Source organism: Amphiprion ocellaris, chromosome 16 (genome assembly GCF_022539595.1).
Source record: "Amphiprion ocellaris isolate individual 3 ecotype Okinawa chromosome 16, ASM2253959v1, whole genome shotgun sequence".
Taxonomy (NCBI): domain Eukaryota; kingdom Metazoa; phylum Chordata; class Actinopteri; family Pomacentridae; genus Amphiprion; species Amphiprion ocellaris.
Genome location: NC_072781.1, coordinates 8263981 through 8282937, shown reverse-complemented (window position 1 = coordinate 8282937; position 18957 = coordinate 8263981). Strand labels below are relative to the sequence as shown.

The 18957-nt window shown below is 42.0% G+C and overlaps 1 protein-coding gene across 2 annotated transcripts in view; it reads right to left on the bottom strand.

The window, feature by feature from the left end:
• The window catches only part of LOC111575530 (protein kinase cGMP-dependent 1), a 90417-nt gene extending 76751 nt beyond the window's left edge, over positions 1–13666 (bottom strand). The window contains exons 1-2 of one of the 2 annotated variants that reach the window (XM_023280723.3): positions 12907–13666; positions 4122–4288 (exon numbers count right to left, since the gene is read on the bottom strand). In XM_023280723.3, coding sequence (XP_023136491.1) covers positions 4122–4288; positions 12907–13163 — 424 coding nt within the window. In that variant the 5' untranslated portion in view covers positions 13164–13666. Of the gene's footprint in view, positions 1–4121; positions 4289–9105; positions 9782–12906 lie in introns of those variants that run through there. The other variant, XM_023280722.3, reaches the window with a different exon arrangement.
• Positions 13667–18957: the final 5291 nt, after the last annotated feature.

Genomic DNA, 18957 nt, shown 5'->3' with positions numbered 1-18957 from the left:
TGCTGGGAAAATGATGTACAATGTTGAGCCGACACAGCTGTGTGTTTGACATGGCATGGCACAGTCAGACATCCTGTCAACATGGATTAAAAAGTCACAGAGCGTGATGGGCTCCCGCAGACATTGGTACAAAGTCGTCCCCCTTTGGGCTTATGCTTTTAACATTTGTTTTTATGCAAAGCAAGTCAAGGCCAGGGACAGTTAGGGTGAAAACTGTTGGCAAGGGACACACTAGGACACGAGAGAGAGGAACAAGAAGGAGAGCAGAGGCAGTTAGGGGCAGCCAGAGAGAGCTGATAATGTTCATTGAAGATAAATATGTTAAGTCGGCCCTAAGGATTTGAAAATGGAAAATAATTAACCAAACATTTGATATTAGTGTCATATGACCGCAATTGAATTGAGGCCCAATTTCCAATTATGTTGCAGTTCTTTCCTCTATCATTGTCAGAGAGGAAACCACAAAGCCCCTCGACAATTATTTCTCTTGCAGATTCCCATCTTCCGTGTTTCTCTTTTTTGTCTCGCTCAAGAGCAATCTATTCATCATGTCAGTGTCACACTTGCTCATTTGTGACCTAGCATGGCGAGTCACCTCTGGTGCAATCATCGACTTGGAGCCTCTGTCACCAGGAGAGATTGAAATATTTCTGCCTGTATAATGGTTGACCAGTGTTCAATAAAAAGATTTTTAGGCTCACTGTCTGGAGATTCAGACTGTTTTTGTCCACGACTTGCATTCTACTAGGCCAGTGCTGGAATTATCACAGATGAAATGTCTCCTTTTTTAAAAAATTACTTGTGAGTTGTGTAAAAATACAATACCTGATTTTGTTGCAGTGCCAAATACTTCCACTAATGCTGACATTTCGTCTCATGTTAATGGCGGCCAGTTCACAGTTGTGTTTTGCATTTGATTTGCATTATACCAGTTAAACTCTTTACATATCTGACTTCTCTACAGTGTACAGATAAGGGCTACAAGTGATGTCCTTGTTGCAACGGGAATGTAAATAGAAGAAGCACTCAGGTCATTTACTTAAGTAAATGTAACAGCATCTCAATGTAAAACAAGCCTTGAATTTCCATTCTACTCCAGTACAATGGTATTAAAGCAAAAACGCACTCACATCTGCAGAAAAATTGCTCCTGTCACTACAATACAATTATATTAATGTAAGTAGTGTTTCACTGCAGAGCCCAGAGAAATGTGTACTTAAACACTCAGGTGGAATCACAAAGTACAGCTGTGGGACGTCTGTGCACAGTTTTGTCGTAACACAAATCCAACGTGCCCATGTTTGAACAGATCCAAGTGCAAAGTATGTTTTTATAGAATTACACATTTGCGACGGGACTGAACCAAATGCCGTTTATCCTATTTTAGCCCTACCTTGCCACAAATCTATTCTTAACGATGTTTGGCAGAGTGGGGCATCCAGGAAATGTCTTGCCAACCCAATAATAGAAGAAGGTGGCTGACAAAAGAGGAAACAATCAATTTTCTTGATTCATTCATCCTAGTAAAATATTAACCTTTAAATGCCACAGTCTCTGCAGATTCTTCATTCCCTTTCACTCTCTCGTTCAGGTTTTGAGGAAAGTATTTCCTTATAACCAATTGGAATTACCGCCTCGTGCATATATACCTAAACCAACCAGTCAAGTTGCAGTTCATATCCACATCCTTCCAGACTTATAATATATGTATTGAAGACCTCAAAGGAATTTAATAGAAAATTGTTGAGTGTATTTTGTGGTGAGAGCTATCACAATATTGGCACGTATAGTTCCAGTAAATAATTTCCAATGAGAAACCTGCTATTGCCACTTACTATAGATGTTGCTGCAAAGAGTAATTCTAAAATGTGGATGCTTCTTCACCCTGGCCACGCAGAAGATCAATACAATCACCACAGATTCAAGGTGGGCAACTAAGATTAGTGTTGCCAGTTCAATATCAGACCAAATGTGAGACACCATCTAAAACTCCCCCTTCTGTTCCTGAGTTATGGCATTGAATAATGGCCAGAAAATGTTTGTTACAGGTCATTAAGCGAAATTATGTAATAATTAGTGTATGAATTCCTGATCCCCAAGAAAACCTTTTAATGGGTACTCATTGAAATACTTTGAAATTCCAAATTTCAATCCTAAAAAGTGTTATTGGAGGACGAAAGACTTTCTTTTTTTTGTGACATTTTTCAAAATGTTTAATTTTCATGTTGAAATTAAAGGTCAATGAAGTTACCGTATATGGTTCCTTGACTGTTAGTGGTAAAAAAAAAAAACATTCCAAGAAATGTATATATCATCACATAGCACAACTACTCAACCATAAAATGTGTGAGTTTTGTCAACTAACCAAAGTTAGTTTTGACATTTCGACCACAAATATGAAAGAGGACCGAGCCGCAAGTCTGTCTTTTACCAACTTGGGAGCAAAGAGAAAGTTCGATACGTTCCAGGCCTCTGCTGATTGGTCAAATGCCACGATATAGTGTGCTGTAACGTAAAGTGATCTTCTCTTATTAGCTGGGTGAAAACCACATGCTTCTCCCACTCGCTGAGAGGCTGGAGCAATGCCATATTTAATGTGTGCCGAAGTTACCAAATATGATCACTTGCTCTATGTAACTCAAGATCTTGTTCATGAGCAACAGAAAAATAGAGCATGAGATGGACAGACGGATTAGAGCAGTGTTAACAGTTACTGTATCAGAATGTTGCAGTGAAGATGGAGCTGATTTACCGATTTACTGATCTCGATTTACCATTTACTTGATTTATTTCAGTTTTTATTTCAACCCTCATTGCTCTGGGTAGTTACGGAAAGAATGAGACAGTAGCTGAAATCTATTTCCTCCATGGGTGGCTTGGATTAGCCTTAGAGATGGGGTGTGGAGTTTGGACATTCAGAGCAGAGTCGCTGCTCCTTCGCTTTGAAAGGAGCCAGCTGAGTTTGTTCAGGATGCCTCCTGGGCGACTTCCTTTGAAGAACTTCTGGGCACATCCAAGTAGAAGGAGACCCCTGGGTAGACCAGAACTCACTGGAAGGATTGCATATCTCATCTGCCTTGGGCTGGAAAGTGTTGCTGTGTAGAGGAAAGTCTGGAGTATCTTGCTTTACTTGCTGTCACTGGGACCAAACCAGAATAAGTCAAAGAAAATGGATGGATTGATTCTTGAATTATGGCCAAAAATGTGATTTGCCACTGTGACCTTTGACCTTTGGCCTTTGACAACCAAATTCTAATTAGTTCATCCTTGAGTCTAATTGACTGTTTGAGCCGAATTTCCCTCAAAGTGTTTCTGAGATATTGTCCTCAACAGAAAGAGACTACAAACATACAATCTGAAAATGTAATTAAACTGTCTAATCCCTACTATAGGTTAATTACACTTCTAATGAAACTGCATGTCAGAGCCAAATGTAAGTTATAAAGTTTCAGGAATGAGTCGAGGAGTGATAATAATTTATATGTTCTATATTTAGTTGGCATAACATCTGTGAATGTCACCTGGATATCAAGATCAGTTGCATCGTGTATACATTGACTGAGGCCACTTTGTCCAAGGTCAACTCTGTTGCCATTGACAATGGCTCTCTGATCATTTTACTGCAGTATCGCTTGTCACAAATAGCAAAAATTCCACTTTCACAAATCCCATTAGTGTCAAAGTGGATATTTTGCTGTCGTCCCTGTCATCAGAGTTTTCACACTCATTCCATAAACAAAAAAAGCTGAAAAGAAAAGAAGCCACATGCTGAAACAATATAGCTAAAAAGGAATGAAACATAAAGGACTCAACAGGCACGCAGCATCATACAAAATAAAATCAATGTGACGTGAGTGAATCAAACAGCATCACAAAGTGTTATAGTTTTCAGTTATAGTTCATCACGCTGCAGAAAGCCATCAATAATGCCTTTTCATTTCTTTGTCCCCTGATTGCCAGGATGAGGCTTTCAAAGTCAGACGTGCCAAACGATTCAATAACATCTTTTTAGAACGAGAAGTTAGACGCTTTAGAGTCATTGTGCTCCTTCTACCTGTGGTTTTCAGTTGAATGGATTTGTGCATCTTTAAGAGTTTAAGTCCGTGCATGTGTGCTTTTACCTTCCATGACGTAGACCAGCGAGCCCACATCGCCCTCCTTAATGATGCAGCTGTCCTTTCCATACTCCACAGGGTACATGCAGTCCACGATCTCCTGGATCTGTGACAGCTCCAGGTTCTTCATGAAGTCATTGTCCAAGATGGCCTCCTTGATCAAATCTTTGGACCTGGAACAAAATGAGCCCATCATTGTACAAGCAGTGACTTGCACAAACACAAATTCACATGACATTGGTGTCTCTCTCTTGTAGAAACACACACAGAGATAGAATAATAAGTGGTATCACACACACACCTGGAGCAAAACCGTAGATCAAAATATTCTCTGAGCTCCTGTGAAGGATGACGACCTTTTCAGTATGTTGCTTATTTCTAAGGCAGTTACAGTCTGTCTCTAACAGCACAGCAGCTTTGCAAAAAACATATCCTCATTGCAAAGACATCAAGGTGAAACCTTTTTATTCCCACCAAATGCTGGAACAAGTCAATAAATAGTTAAATCCATGCCTAATGGAAACAGATTGTTTCCATTCAGGGCTGCTCTCCTGAAAGCCAGCTCAGCCTTCAGACTGCAGAGTCATTAGGGCATTCCATAGGTAAGTATTTTCTGCAATGACTATGCAAGGAAAGAAGAAAATGTAATTAACTGTATGGCTAATGTGCAGTTGTCAAGGTGCAGAAGCTCTCTGCGAGGCGGGCGAAAAGGAAGAGCAGGGGAAATGAACAGGTTGACAATATTACAAACGAGGACATGTCAAATTAGCTTTTTAAATCCAGGAGCTCATGTTGGACGCAGCTGGTGTACCAGAGGAGAGGTATTTGTACATAGAAAGGCGTCCATGTGTTGACAACAGGTCAGCGCAGGCCAGGTGCAGTGAAGTTTGAAACGTCAAAGCGAGCGTCAGCCCGATCCACTCGCACAGAAAGAAGTGTCGAGAGACGGGAGGGAAGTCAGAGGCGGAGCGGACCCTGAACAGTGAGTCAAGATCACTCATTCATTGAAGCATGGCATCACTGCAATCTGAGCTGCTCGACTCTGTGCCGGTTGTAACGGAGTGTCAGTTAAATGAACGAGGTTAACAATATGTATAAGGGTTAATCCAGCAAGGAGACACCTCCCACTGAGAAGGGAAGCCTTTATAGCCTAATACATAAAAACAGAAAGCAACAGCTATCCCCTGCTAAGAGGATTCAGAGCCACTGCTGAACTGCCTACTGCCTTTTTTTGTGCTTGGTGCCCTTTCCGGCGAACTGATTTCTTGGTGCATTGTTGACGCAGATCACCTGAAGAGCTTATAGATAAAAGGGCAAATAACCTGGAAGGCATTCATGAAGTAGTACTCCCAGTACACACAGGCTTGTCTGCCCTGCTGCCAGCCAGCAGCAAAGTCCTTCACGAACCACACAACTGCATAAACAAAACTTCAAGCTACAATACCACCAGTGCCCAGGCTTTTTTTTCTTTTTCTTCCTAAGATTTATATGCTGAACACTGTGTCTGTGTTTTCAAAAAAAGCACAACAAACTCCTCCATATGAGGTAACGTTTTATAGCCGGCGTCTTACCTATCTTCACACTGAACTTTTAAGGTCACGAACGCTTCTCCAATAAACCGTGGGACGCACTATCAAATCTCAGAGAGAAGCAATGTCGCTGTTTCAGATGAGAAAACTCCCCAAACTGTGAGATGAGAGATGCCAATCTCCGCTGGGAATCAGCTAAATCCAAAAAAATCTAACCTTCACCGGCAACTACAGATTTCAAGTGCATCGTTTTTGCATTGCAATCTTGTTTTGAGTTTCAAACGCTGAAATATCAAGATGGTGGCTCTTATAATTTGTGTTTTGCATTCCACATTCATGAATTTTCAATTAAGGTTCCAAGGTCTACGGATCCCTGCTTCTGACACTTGAATTTAAAACTGAGAAACTAAATTATCGAAGACCGGCATTAGTTGGTTGTCACATTTTACTGGAAAACCCAAGGAATGAGAATTAATTTTTGCTTAAAAGCCCCTGTAAATGCCCTACTTTAGCAGTCTCATTATCCTAGAACACCCTGTCATTTCATGTCCTCTCATTTGAGAGGGACAAACCAGACTGTGAATAAATAGCATCCATGCTTTCAGGATTTTATTTTACTTTTATTGTGCCATCGCTACTCCAACAAAGCTACCTGGATAACCCAAAAGTTCCTGGATAGATATTTGTTTCCTGCCCTTGAGAGTCAAAAAATACAGCAGCTTGAAATTTTAAAATAGATGATTGATGTGTTGCACCTATTTTTAAATTACCCAGCAATCCATGTTCAAGCCTTCTTAGTTTTTCAGCAGAAGGAGAAGATAATTAGGATTTAATGTTGACAGCTCTCATTACGTTTTGTGTAGTCAACCTCAATAAAGGTGGGAAGTGCTGCTGATGACACTTAAAAATAGGCTTCATTTTATGCAGAAGCAGCAGACACTGCACATAATTGACTAAACTAACAGGAAAGCTGGAAATACAATATTTTCCTACAGCTGACCTCCAGTCCTCTGGAAATGTGCCTCGTTGACCCTGTTTCTCTTACATTTACACCCAGGAGATTTCCAGCCGTTTCAGTCCCTGATAGCAGCCATCGCTGAGCAACATCTTCCAACCAGACCCTTATAAAAACATCTGCCTCCCTCTCCTTTGTGAGGATGATATATTTGCTTTCATCCAGTAGTGAAGTTTGGGCTGAGCAAGTTCAGCCTTCCTTAAAAGGAGAAAATATGCTCTTTTAGGAGGAAAAAAGAAGAGGGGTGGCAGAAAAGTGGGAGAGGCTAACAGAAATAAGAGGCAGACGGATAGATAGCTTATGTGTAAAGAATGTCTATGGGTCTCGTAAAGATGATAAAGTGGGTGAGAATGAAAGAAAAATATAAACATTCGGCCATTTCCAACAGGCACTATGGCTACACTTTAGTAACCAAAACAATGAAACTGTAATGGAGCTCTTTTAGCCCACGATGGCACTTGCATATTTCATTACAATAGGGAAAAAAACAAATTTATTTATTCTCAATTGAGAAATAACAAAATTAAGCTTTGAAGAGTCACACAACAAAAACTAAATTAATCGGATTTAAATTAATTGCTTTACATCATTAAAAAAGCATTAAATTTTGTAACTAGCTCAAGGAAAAATGCCCAAACAAATTGAATAATGATAATAATACAGTGAAACAACAAGAGAACAGTTCCCAAACGCACTCGAGTCATTTGCCTTCAACAGTCTGCCTGTTTTTAAATCTTATTTTTTTCATGTATACGCTTATTAGAAGCGAGATATTACACAAAATGACATTTTTTCTGCTATGTGAATGGTGTGAAAAGATGCAGCTCCTTAGACAGCTGCTGCTGAAAGGCTTGATGGATGTTCAAACAACCTCTTAGTAAGAATAAGTACATTTTCAGAAGCTCTGAGTTTTCACATGTGGATTACAATTGAAAATCAGTCACCTTTTCTTCTGAGCTAAAGTCTGACAGATGTCAAACTCATTCTTTCCCATCGACTTTGATATCTGACTGCATTCAAACTCATCAGCGGTCAAGACATCAAAAAAAAAGTCAGAATGCAGGACAATCCCGCAGTTTTCTAAAGGATTGACTGGATAAAACAGGTAAAGTTAATGGATTGGTGCATGGATATTTCACATATACTGTTATCTTCAAGTCAAGGTCTGGCTAAGAGTCTCTGGGAAATCTCTTAATGGAAATGGCACACACAATAAAAGGCCAAGGATGATTATCATAATGAAATGGTCACTCTAGAGTGTTTTCTGAATCTGCCATTTCAAGCTAGTCTCTATGATCTCCCATTTATTTGCAAAAGTATGACCAAAAAAAACACAAGAAAAGAGTCTGCTTTCTGTTTTTCCTCCAACACACGTGGCTGACAGGTATAACAAAGACTAATGGCCTTTTGCAGCTCAAATAAAGAAACCCCCCCTCGTTTTTGAATCTGCTTTGATGAAATCCTTGGAGCTTTGTTTGTTTGTGTGTCAGCAGAATAATGACATTCATATCTTACACATCTGATCTCACTGCCAAATCTGAAGGGTTTCCTTGCCTCTTAGGCTCAAAACGCCAGCATGAGAGTAGAAACTGGTCCCTTAAGGCTATATTTAAGTAGATAATACCCCGGCAATTTAAATTTAAACACTCTATTTTTTGCTCATGTTAAGTGGCTTGAGTGTCCCACTAAGCCAGATTTGAAAATGTACTACCCACATTCAGTGTATCCACTTTTCAATGCGCTGGAATGAATGGAATTAATGTTCCTGCCAATGTTGAATCAACATAATTCAGCCTTTAAGTTCAAACCAGCTGGATTATTTCACAAAACAAGGTTATTTTAGTGCCAGTCATAGTCTGAGATGCTCTTGTAGACCAAGTTGAGCAGGAGTGTTTGCTTGAGTTTGCAAAGAGAGGAAAGCGAGAGAGAGAGACTGGGTCTAGACCAGTCATAAGGTAAACATGCACAGAGTCTGTAAAGACTGTCACAGAACCACAGCTTGTATAAAATAGGCACTGCTACATTACACAGATCTGCCACCATCAGCTCTCTAAACCTATAATTCCCTGTCACTGGATGGGATTTCATTTCTCTCACGTAAGCCATTGATCAGGCTTATTGATATACAGCCCTTGATCACTGTGGCAACTGATAATCCTATTGATGACTGCCACTGGTGACAGCTTCTTTATTTTCTCTCGGATTTCTCATAGCTGAGGATATCGTGTCACATTTCATTCACTCTGAGTGCGTGTGCGTGTGCGTGTGTGTGTGAGAGAGAGCATTTCCTCCTCATCCCTGTGCGCTACAGGTGAAGTACCTGCTGTGCCACATGCATCATTACGCACAGGAATTAGAGAGGTGACAAAGGGTGATTGAGCTCAGTCTGGAGCAACAGCTAATGCAAAACGATCGATATCAAAAGCAAATATGAATCTTGACCTACTGTGGGCTTTTGGGGTAGAAAGGTAGGGTGACATGGCTAAGATCCTGGATGTCGAAGGCAGTGGGTTCGGCCGAGATTGCCTGCCTCTTCGTCCGCTGCTGCTCATGCAGCTCGTTCTGCTTGTGGACCTGCTGGGTTGCCGGTTTGATCACGGATCGGTATTTGTCCAGCTCGTTCTGTAACCTCTGTATAAGCTCATCCTTCTGGTCGAGCTCCAGTTCCAGTTCGTCGATGAGCGCGTCCCTCTGGCGCAGCTCCTCGATCTTCTCCTGGAGCGCGTACTGGAGGTCGCGCAAGGTTCCCATGTTTATTGGCGGCGACGAGCGACTTCCCAATAAAGTTTATCGAAAGGTGTGCAGTCGAATCTTTGTCCTCTCTCCTCTACCACGCCGCTCACAAACTTTATCCGGCATGAACAGCTCCGGAGGATGCAGCCCCTTTCTCTCCTGAGGGGGGATTCTCCGCCGCCACGAGGGGGGACGTTGGAGATTTTAGGAGAAGGTATGTTGAAGCGACTGCCAAGGTGAGCTCATAAAGCGTCTCAGCCACAATCACGCAAAGTTTACACTGTCTCTGTCGCTCTCTCGCTCTCTCTCACCCTCTCTACCTCCCTCCCTCGGCGGAGTGACAGCGGAGGACCGTCCTCCCCGAGTGCGTCAGGCTGCGACCCGGAGAGAGCGCATTGCGAGAAGGGCGCCTACAGGAATCTGTGGCACAGTGCAGTCTGCCACTCCACAGAGAGCCGCGCTCGTCTCACATGAATAATGGAGTCAGTGAGAAAGCCACTGCTCGGAGAGTCATGTCATTATACCTCAGTAACTCGCCCCGAGGCTGCTGAGTTACAAATAGATGAGCACCGGAGCCTTAATGGAAGTTGAAGGTGATGGAAAACTTAATGAACCTTCATGCAAAAATAAACAAAGCAGTTTCCTGTTATGGAAGAGGGGTCATTTGCGCATATAATGTTGGATTGCTTGTGAGTTTTGTCAACATGGAAAAAAGTGCAAATATTAGAAAATATTGTCTCCAATGTTGTATTTGAACCCTACTAAACCTTTAGGGCACATAATGTATGATACACTGGAGGCAAATATTTCAACATTTCACCAGTCCATGTCTGACAGCTATTAATTTTGTGACAGATTCCAAACTGGAGCAAGTAAAAAAGGTGCCAAAGGCAAAGCATTATTATCTGAAAGAGTGCCAAACAGCAGCAGTAGCAGCAGACATGAAAATGGCAAAGATAGCGAGGCTCACGACTCGCCACAGCAGCTCCACATTCCCCACCTAATCTGGTACTGTGTGCACTCTCAGGACCGCTGGTGTCTGTCCACATTATCCCAATGAGTCATCTGAAGCTCAGCGAACAGCATTTGGCCTCATGTGCTCTGGATGCATTCAGAGGAGCACCAACTGCCAAGGACAGTCTGATAAAATGAGCAGCTACTGGGGCTAAAACTGCAATTACTGTGCCAAGAAGGCAGGACAGTAAGGACCAAACAGAAACGGTTCCCTGGCCTGTGAGGATGGGTGTTTTTGGTGTGGTGGTATGACATCTTCTTCCTGTCAAGAGGCATGCAAAAAATACGCCTGGATGGAGAAAGATGATCTAATAAAAGATCACAGCTGCCCTCTTGTGGTGGGTGAAAGGATCAACTCTCAGGGAAGCAACAAGAAGGTGGCATGAAGGCAAAAAAAAAAAAAAAAAAAGATTAATGACATTAAATGATCTTGCACTGGCGTTGGTAATATTGCATTAGTGGATCATCAGAGCAACCTCATTAAGAAACAGGCTGTTTTTGATGTATGTAGTTAATTAGGTGCGTTAGAATATCAGTGTAAGTAAAAACACTTAGGTCTGTGGTGAAACAAGGTTGGAGACGGAGGTTTCCACAGATCAAATGTGAGAATCTGCAAAAACAAACGCAAATCAGCCTCAAAGCACAGTGTCAAACCTGCTTCCAGACATCACAGAAGCAAACACTGTGGCTAGATGTCAGTTGTGAAACTTTAAATGAGAGAAAACAACTGTGAGGAACATCTGTTCAACAATCAGCAGAGCTAACTGTCTGTTTCAGTCATTAAAATGAACGCCTCATATATTTTTCCCATTAGATTTGTCTTCTTGTGCTCTTCTCTAAATACAAACAGCCATTTTTTTTAATGATGCCAAATCAGCCTTCTCCTCCTCTGAGCTAATTAAAAGCAAATTTGCTTTTATCTCTTTCTGGGGAAAGGTGGCAGGGGCACGGAGCTTGGGCAGCAGCAAAGTTTACTTCATATCAGGAAACTGCAGGTGCCTGGAGATGTCACGCTGCATCCCTGCATCCTCCCCATCATCAAAAAGGCCCTCCCACTGTCCTTCAAAGCACCTCTGCGCTTTAAATTTCACCTCTCTAGCCATCCAGCTCAGCCCTTTTCCTATGCAGATCAATAGAAACAGGATCCGTTGCTCCATGCTGCGGTAATCCGAGGAGCGGGGTGGGCCGCCGCCTGGTGCCACGTCCTGACTCTAACAGGGGGTCACATCGTCTCCGACCCCGCGGCGGCCCAGCGGGCACGGCGGCTCAGGTGGACGCCCTGCCCTCCAGGCACCGGTGGCAATCATCTCACCGGTGCTCTGCACAAATGCAAAGAGGTTTACTTCCATTTTACTGCCCAGAGCATGTTCACTGTCCACTGAATCCCCATTCAGACACTCTCTGTGCACCATTTTCAGGGTAAAACCTGCTTCTATAGAGAGCTTGACACTATGATCAGTCTGCTTGATTATTTTCATCTTCAATATAAGATTGTTTGTGATTATTTCTCAATGAAACAGGCCCATTCATGACTTCCATAGCCCTCAGTATATTTTTTTCTATTGATTCTTGCCTCTTGGACTCTTTGTGTTCATCTAAAGGTGCACAGTGAGCATCAGCTAATGATCCCAAATGAGGACTTTCCCTGTCTGCCACATATTAATGCAAAGGAAGATTGGAAACTGTCTCGCCATCTTAATAAAATTAACCCCATTGTCTGTTGCACTGAGTCAACAGAGTGATGACTGCTTATGTGTGTGACATGAGTAGAACGAGTCATTTATCTTGGTGGGACTTTGGTAATGGAGACGGACAGGGGAATAAATTAAAAGATACAGAGAGTTTGTCTAACTTTTTTTTTCTTGTGTGTAAACACAACAAACCGAACAGTGGTAACTATTCAAGTACAGGCCTCTCATGAAACCCATAAAAATAAGGACAGCTACACTGTGAACCCAAACAAGAGCAACGAAAGGTGATGAAGGAAGCATATGGTCAAACAAAGCGTTTTCTAATGGAGTATTAAATATCCTCAGACATGCACTTCGGGTCCTCAGCGTCCAGCTACTAAAAGCCAATAATGCATCGCACTTCCTCCTTTCTGTGTCCTGTGGGACTGCCATGATGGATCTGATCAATTAGGAGCTCTTTTCTGGAGCTCGCCTTGGAGCTGCGTCATCGGCCCCCAAGAATGAAAGTGCTCGTCCATTCATGGCAAAAACCTCTCAATGTTTCATTTAGAGGGGAAAACACGGGGAAAAGATGGAAAAATATGCTACATAGAGAGGGGGCACTGAAGAGCCACGAGTTTGCATCACATACACATTCATTTTTATATTCCTCTAGAAAAAAAACAAACAAGAGTTGTGCGTCTTAATAACCGAAATGTTCATGGAAACATCTTCTCATCCTGCCAGTAAAAAAAGAAAAACACTCAGAACAACAGACACATGGGCGTAGTAGAGGAATAAAGTACAACCGCCTGCTCAAAGTGTCTTACCAGTCGGACTTGGCATATTTCCGAAACGACTGCCTTGACAGGTCCTGGTGCGTCTGGGGCTCCGCGGAAATGCCCTGCGCCCTGCGGGTCCTAGGTCCAATAAGTTGAGCGCTGGGCAGAACAGACTGACATTTGTGCAATTTTCTCTTCAGTTCTTGGATCTCGTCTTCTCGGTCCGCAAGCCGCCTCTCCAAGTCCCGTATCCTCTCCTCCTTTAGCAGCAGGATCTTGGCAAAGTCGTCCTCCAGGTCACTCATGTTGAAATCTTGCGTTTAAACTTTGCTGCGATTACCTCCTCGACGTGTGTTTGTTTTCTTTCTTTTTCTGTTCTTTTATTTTTTTTTTTACACTCCCAAACCGCGGTCACAAACAATTTCCTCTGTTCCCCCCACCTCTGCTTCACACTTCTCTGAAATACGCGCAGGGTGATGATGCTCCGTGAGTCCCCTTCACTGCCCTCTTGTTTATTTCAGTAGCCGGCGTTTAGGAGCCGATGAGCGGACGGTCTGGTGGAGCAGCGCCGCGCTACAGTCCGCCGAGCCTCCGGGGAGCCGCTGATGATCCTTCATTGAGAAACCAATTACAGCAGCTCTTCCTCTCACAGGCCATCAAAACTGGGCGCTGAAGAGCCGAGACAACTCCTGCAGTTCACCGCCTCTCACGCTGCAAAACACACCACAGAGGAAGCCCACAGAACTGCTGCTGCTGCTGCCGCTGTCAAATATTTGTTTACCATCTATCTGCTCAACCCCGACCACCCTCTGAGCGACAAAAGCGCACACATCACCTCCCTGACCTAACCTATTGCACACAAAAAGTCAATTGTCCCGCACTAGCTTCATGGATCAGTGGATTACAGCTCGTTTGCAATGGTCAGATTTTTTAATGAAGTGAAATCAACCCCCTCCATCAGGCACTTATACTCCCTTATAGCTTCTGTGATTGCACTTGAGCATCATTGTGGAGATGTGTTTTCTTTATATCCATGTTTCTGTGAATGTTTTTTTGTTTTTACCAAGTTTATGTACCAAAAGAAGGACAAAAAAAGTAATCATAAACTGGATTTCTCTCTGAAAGTGCCAGCAAAATTGATGCTCCACTGTCGCAGAAGATAACAAAGAGGCAGTCATTGTTTGCATCCAACATAAAGTAAAGTTAATTACAAAATAGACTCCGAGTGCTATCTTACTGATTAGAGTAATCAGTAATTACACTCTGTGGCAACAGTGCTCATCACTTTCATCCTCAGCGTTGCTGTGCGCAGGCTGAGCAGAGTTCAGCAATGGATCATCACTTGTCTCACGCTAATATTAATCATTCAACGCAGACAGTCATTTCCATGCACCATTTTTCATTTTACTGCCTAGATCTGTTTCAACTGAATGAATTCATTGAGAAAAAAAAAGGAAGGGAAAAAACCAGCTAGCTCATGGGCGCTAGGGGGATGTTTCATTAAGATTCCGAGTTAAAAATAGAGTGAGCAGATCTTCACTTTGCTGGTGTAGTTCAACATATCTCACCCTTGTCTACTGCTCGCCTTCTTATTATTCCAACCACCTCTTACTGGGTTTAGAGACGAGTGCTTGTTGCTGGAAAGAGTGTCAATATAGATCTATTTGCAGAGGTTTATTACACATTATTTGACATTTCCTTCCAGCTCCTTAAACCTGCAGCTTTCTTAATGCAGAATATTCCCACGATAGCTGGTTATAAACTCTCCTCTCCAATGTGAGACTTGTGATAACTCCTCGTACGTCCAGGCTTGATAATTGCACTGAGAGTTATCAGGTGTAGATTGCTGCGGTTCTCACCAAAAAACACACACGATCCGCTTATTTAATGCTGTTTCTTAGTGTCTCTGTGGACACACTGATTATGTGAACTGAATGCAACCAGCACTCGAAGGCAAGCTGAGATTCAGGGTCGTGCCGTTACCAATGTGGAAAACAGTGATAGATTAATTATGTATGCAGCAGACACTGTGTCCATTATGACAGTGGTAAATTAAGTATCACCTTCAGTGACCCTATCCATATCAGCAGAGAATATGCCTGCCCTGAAAGAGCACTACGGACATCTTATCGAAGGATGGAGCATTCATGCATTTGGAGAAAAGATGTAGAATATTCTCAATCAGTTTTTCATTAGAATGGCTTGATCTTCTTCCACTGCCACACCTTGAGTACCTGTGTCTGGTGACCATATCAGCATCATCAGCCTTAAACGTGTGTGTCAATTCCCTCCACAGCCGACTATCCTCATGTTTACACAGAGTGAGTAATGCTGCATTACCAGTTTCAGCTTGTGTTGTCTGAGCACTACATGGGTCATCTGTCTTGGATGCCGTGGGTTAGGTAATGGACGCCCATTTTGACCTTACGACACCCGGAGGTAGATGCACGCAAGAGAAGCCGCGCACGGGCGTCACCGGGTTCATGATTGCTGAGTGAGCCTGCAGTAATAAAGGCTTCATGATGCTGCCTTTGCAACGTCTCTAAAGTGTCTCTGAGCAGAGAAAATCCGGTGCCCTCTTGTTCGCCTCAGGGACAGATCAGCTTACGGAAGAGAAGAGGGCAGACATTAGTCACTGTTTTCCTGTAATACACTCACACACACACACACACACACACACACGCAGTAGAAGAAAGAGAGAGCGGTATCTTGGGTATACCCAGACATATGCTTGCACATCATTATCACCCACACACACACACATACAAAGATTTATGTAACCATTCACAAAGCTGAAATCCCCACAGGCACTCAGACGTGATCATGCCAGAAGCCTGCATGGAAACCTTAGAAGTGATTACTGTAAGTGCAATGATAGGAGCAGGGTGTTGTTACATTTCTGGAGATTATTCCCCCTTGAGGCCCCCTGATGGTGCCTCTGCTGCCGGTCCCAGCGAGACACCACCAGCTGGCCGCCTGCCTGGACCTGCCGTCCCCAGAGAGGTGACATGAGCTCCGGGGGAAGGTGAAAGGCATCACGGCGTGAGGACTGGAGAGATGCTTTAGCCCTGGAGCGCTCTACTTCTTGGCCTCTCCACAGCAAATCCGGCACTTTCGCAGCAATTTTGCACGGCAAGTTCACATTGCATTCATGCAGTCTCACACTGTAACACGATATCATATCCAGAGCTGCCGATTGATCGCTCGGCTCACACTGGAGATGGATAGACAGGGTTCAGGAAATTGACTTAGCACACGCAGTAATGATACTTCCTTCCTGCCTTCCTGCATTAGTACTGTCAAAATCAGATAGGTGAGGAGAACGTGTCTTTCTTGTGTATTTTTTGTACTAAAGCTACGTCTGCAGCTGATGATTATATTCATTATTGATTAATCTACCAATAAATTGTCAGTCAGTGTAATGGATTATTGGATAAGAGACTAATCATGTTTAAATGAGCTGCAATCAATAGATTTCAACAGTGGACCACAGGACTACTTGTTGGTGAATGAGGAGCGTTTTAGTCTCTGTTACTGTTGTGGTTCACTCGCACACCAACGAGGGGAGCAGGAATCTGTTTTCACCTGACAATAAAAGCTCACTGTCACTGTTAACACCTGCCCAACTGCAGAGATGTCCAGACAGATATTTCTTCCAGAGCTACAAGAGACTAAATGCTGAATGGCATGTACAAAAAAAAAACATGTCAGCAAGTGAATGGTAAAGTTGCACCATATCTGCTCATTTATAGTTAGTTTGCAAGCAAATATGCCTTATCAGCTTTAAAAGTGTTAATAACCTACATTTGTGTTGTGTTCACAGGTTATTTTTACTCCCAATGACCAGAAAAAAGAATCACTTGTTTAGAAAGTTTAGTTTGACTCAACGTTTCTGGCTATCGATGAATCAGTAGATTGTTTAATCAATTAAAGTCTATGTAGGTTCCTCAGGAGCTCAGTATGCATCTTTAAATAGTTTTGACCAACAGAAAGTTCAAAGATATTTCATTTAAAGAAGATAAATGCAGAAAAGAAGTCTTCTAATCTTCACATTGGAGATGGTGGAATTAGCAAATGTTGTGCATTATTTGACTTTACACATATCAACACTACTGTGATTGAAGTCTGACTGAAAGAAAAAACTGTGCTGTGAACAATGTTGGAGAGTAACAGAATAATGGAGTTGCACATTTAGGTCAGTCTGTGTAAATTCAGACAGAATTCAGGAAATATGTTGCTGCAATATTTATTTCAAGTAGAACGGGATGGGAATAGAAACATTCGGTAGCGTGAAATCAACTTCATATGTTGTTAAATTTCAACACAAAAACAAGATCCAAGGAATTTGTAACTTTGCACATATAGTGACATTATATGGACTCCTATGCACACCAGTGTTTGTGGCCTTACGAATAAGTCCATGATACTATTTTGACATGTCAAAAACAAAAATTTTGGCTTGCTCTTCTTGCCCCACATCAAACTGTACCAATGTTAAAGGCCTCAAAAGATGGTGAAATGTAGACCAAAGACTGTATATCTGGTAGGAAATATAGATATATCCATATATATATATATACTTACAGGAATTTTCTAGGATCCCAATACCATCCTTGTTTTAAAGTGTTGCACATTTTTTTCCATTTTCAAGAGCCAGTAATTAAAAATTTTGCCTATGCTGGAGCCATCCAACCATTTGGATCTACTGGGAACAGATCTGTCTGGGTCCTCACCAAATTTCCTGGCTGCGGGATTTATATTTTTGGAGATACTAAATCTTTAAAATGATTTCCAAATTTAGACATATTTGGGAGTGCCAAAATACAAAAGTTTTCAGGTCTGAAAACATGAAATTCTTAAAATCCAGCCAAGGTATACAAAATATAGTTTTGGGTCCGAAATAAACAAGTAAACTCTGACCAAAGTCTGAGAAGATGCAGCAACACCACTGTCTTAATTTCCTCAGTCTGACAGATTTAAATTACAAAATATGAATGTCTATATTATGTTGCAGTCTAAATGAGAAGAAATCAGTTATATTATTAAAATCCATCGTTATATAATTATTATAGAATATAGTCTTTAAAGTCAGCATTGTTCACTTGAAAATTTAAAAGTAGCCGTAGTTTAGATGACCATTTACATTAGCTAAACACTTTGTGAGCTATAGCTACTTAGCTGAATTGCTAGCTGACTGCTTGCCCAGTTTAACACATGCATGATGAGCACCATTCTTTAAGCTACCTAAATGTTTGGAAACTTTAAAATAACTACAGCCTTTTGCTACAAGAGCCGTGCAGCCTTCCAGATTTACGTTTCTGTTATTTATATCTTTGTCACCTATTACATGCTATGAAAAAAGCCAAGGTAAAAAGGGTAATTTTTTATTGTGAGAGGTTTATTGCAGCTTGGCCAACAAAGCGAAATGGTCTCTGGAACTGTAAACTCCTATGATTTTATTTTCATCTTTTTTACTGGTTTTCATTCGAACTTGAGGCTTTAGAAAATAAAAGGTCGGGGAAAAATTGGCTCATCATCCTGTTTCCCAGAAAAAGAAAAACATCACTATCAGAGCGACTCTTGGGTTCAGTCTACTTTTAGTAGAAGCGCTGCATTCATTCACAGTGAAACATGCAGTAAGAATGGCAGATAATGTTGAAACAATGCAAAGTATCCCAAAAGTAACACTCCCAACGGTGGCTGTGAAAAGAGAGAACTGTGGCGTGATGTGAAGACAACAGGACAGTGAGTGAGAGAGCTGGTACCTCGTCTGGTCTGAAGAGAGAAGAAATGTGTCTGGGAGGTGAGCAGGAGGTCAGGGGTCGCTGGTTGGAATGCTGAGTTCCCGTCATCTTCCAGGTGTGCTGGATGAATAATATTGTTAAGACTTCAGTCACATGTACAGTGGTCCTGAGAGCTCAAATCACTGCTACACATGAAGGAAACATCTTCCCTCAGTTTGGAAATGCAACAAGTAGCATTTTAGGGGGGTAATAAAAAATCATTGCAAATGAAAAAAAGCATAAATCACAATGACATGACAAAATCCAGCAAAAATAGAAACACATTAAGAAAACACAACAAATACAAAATCTTACG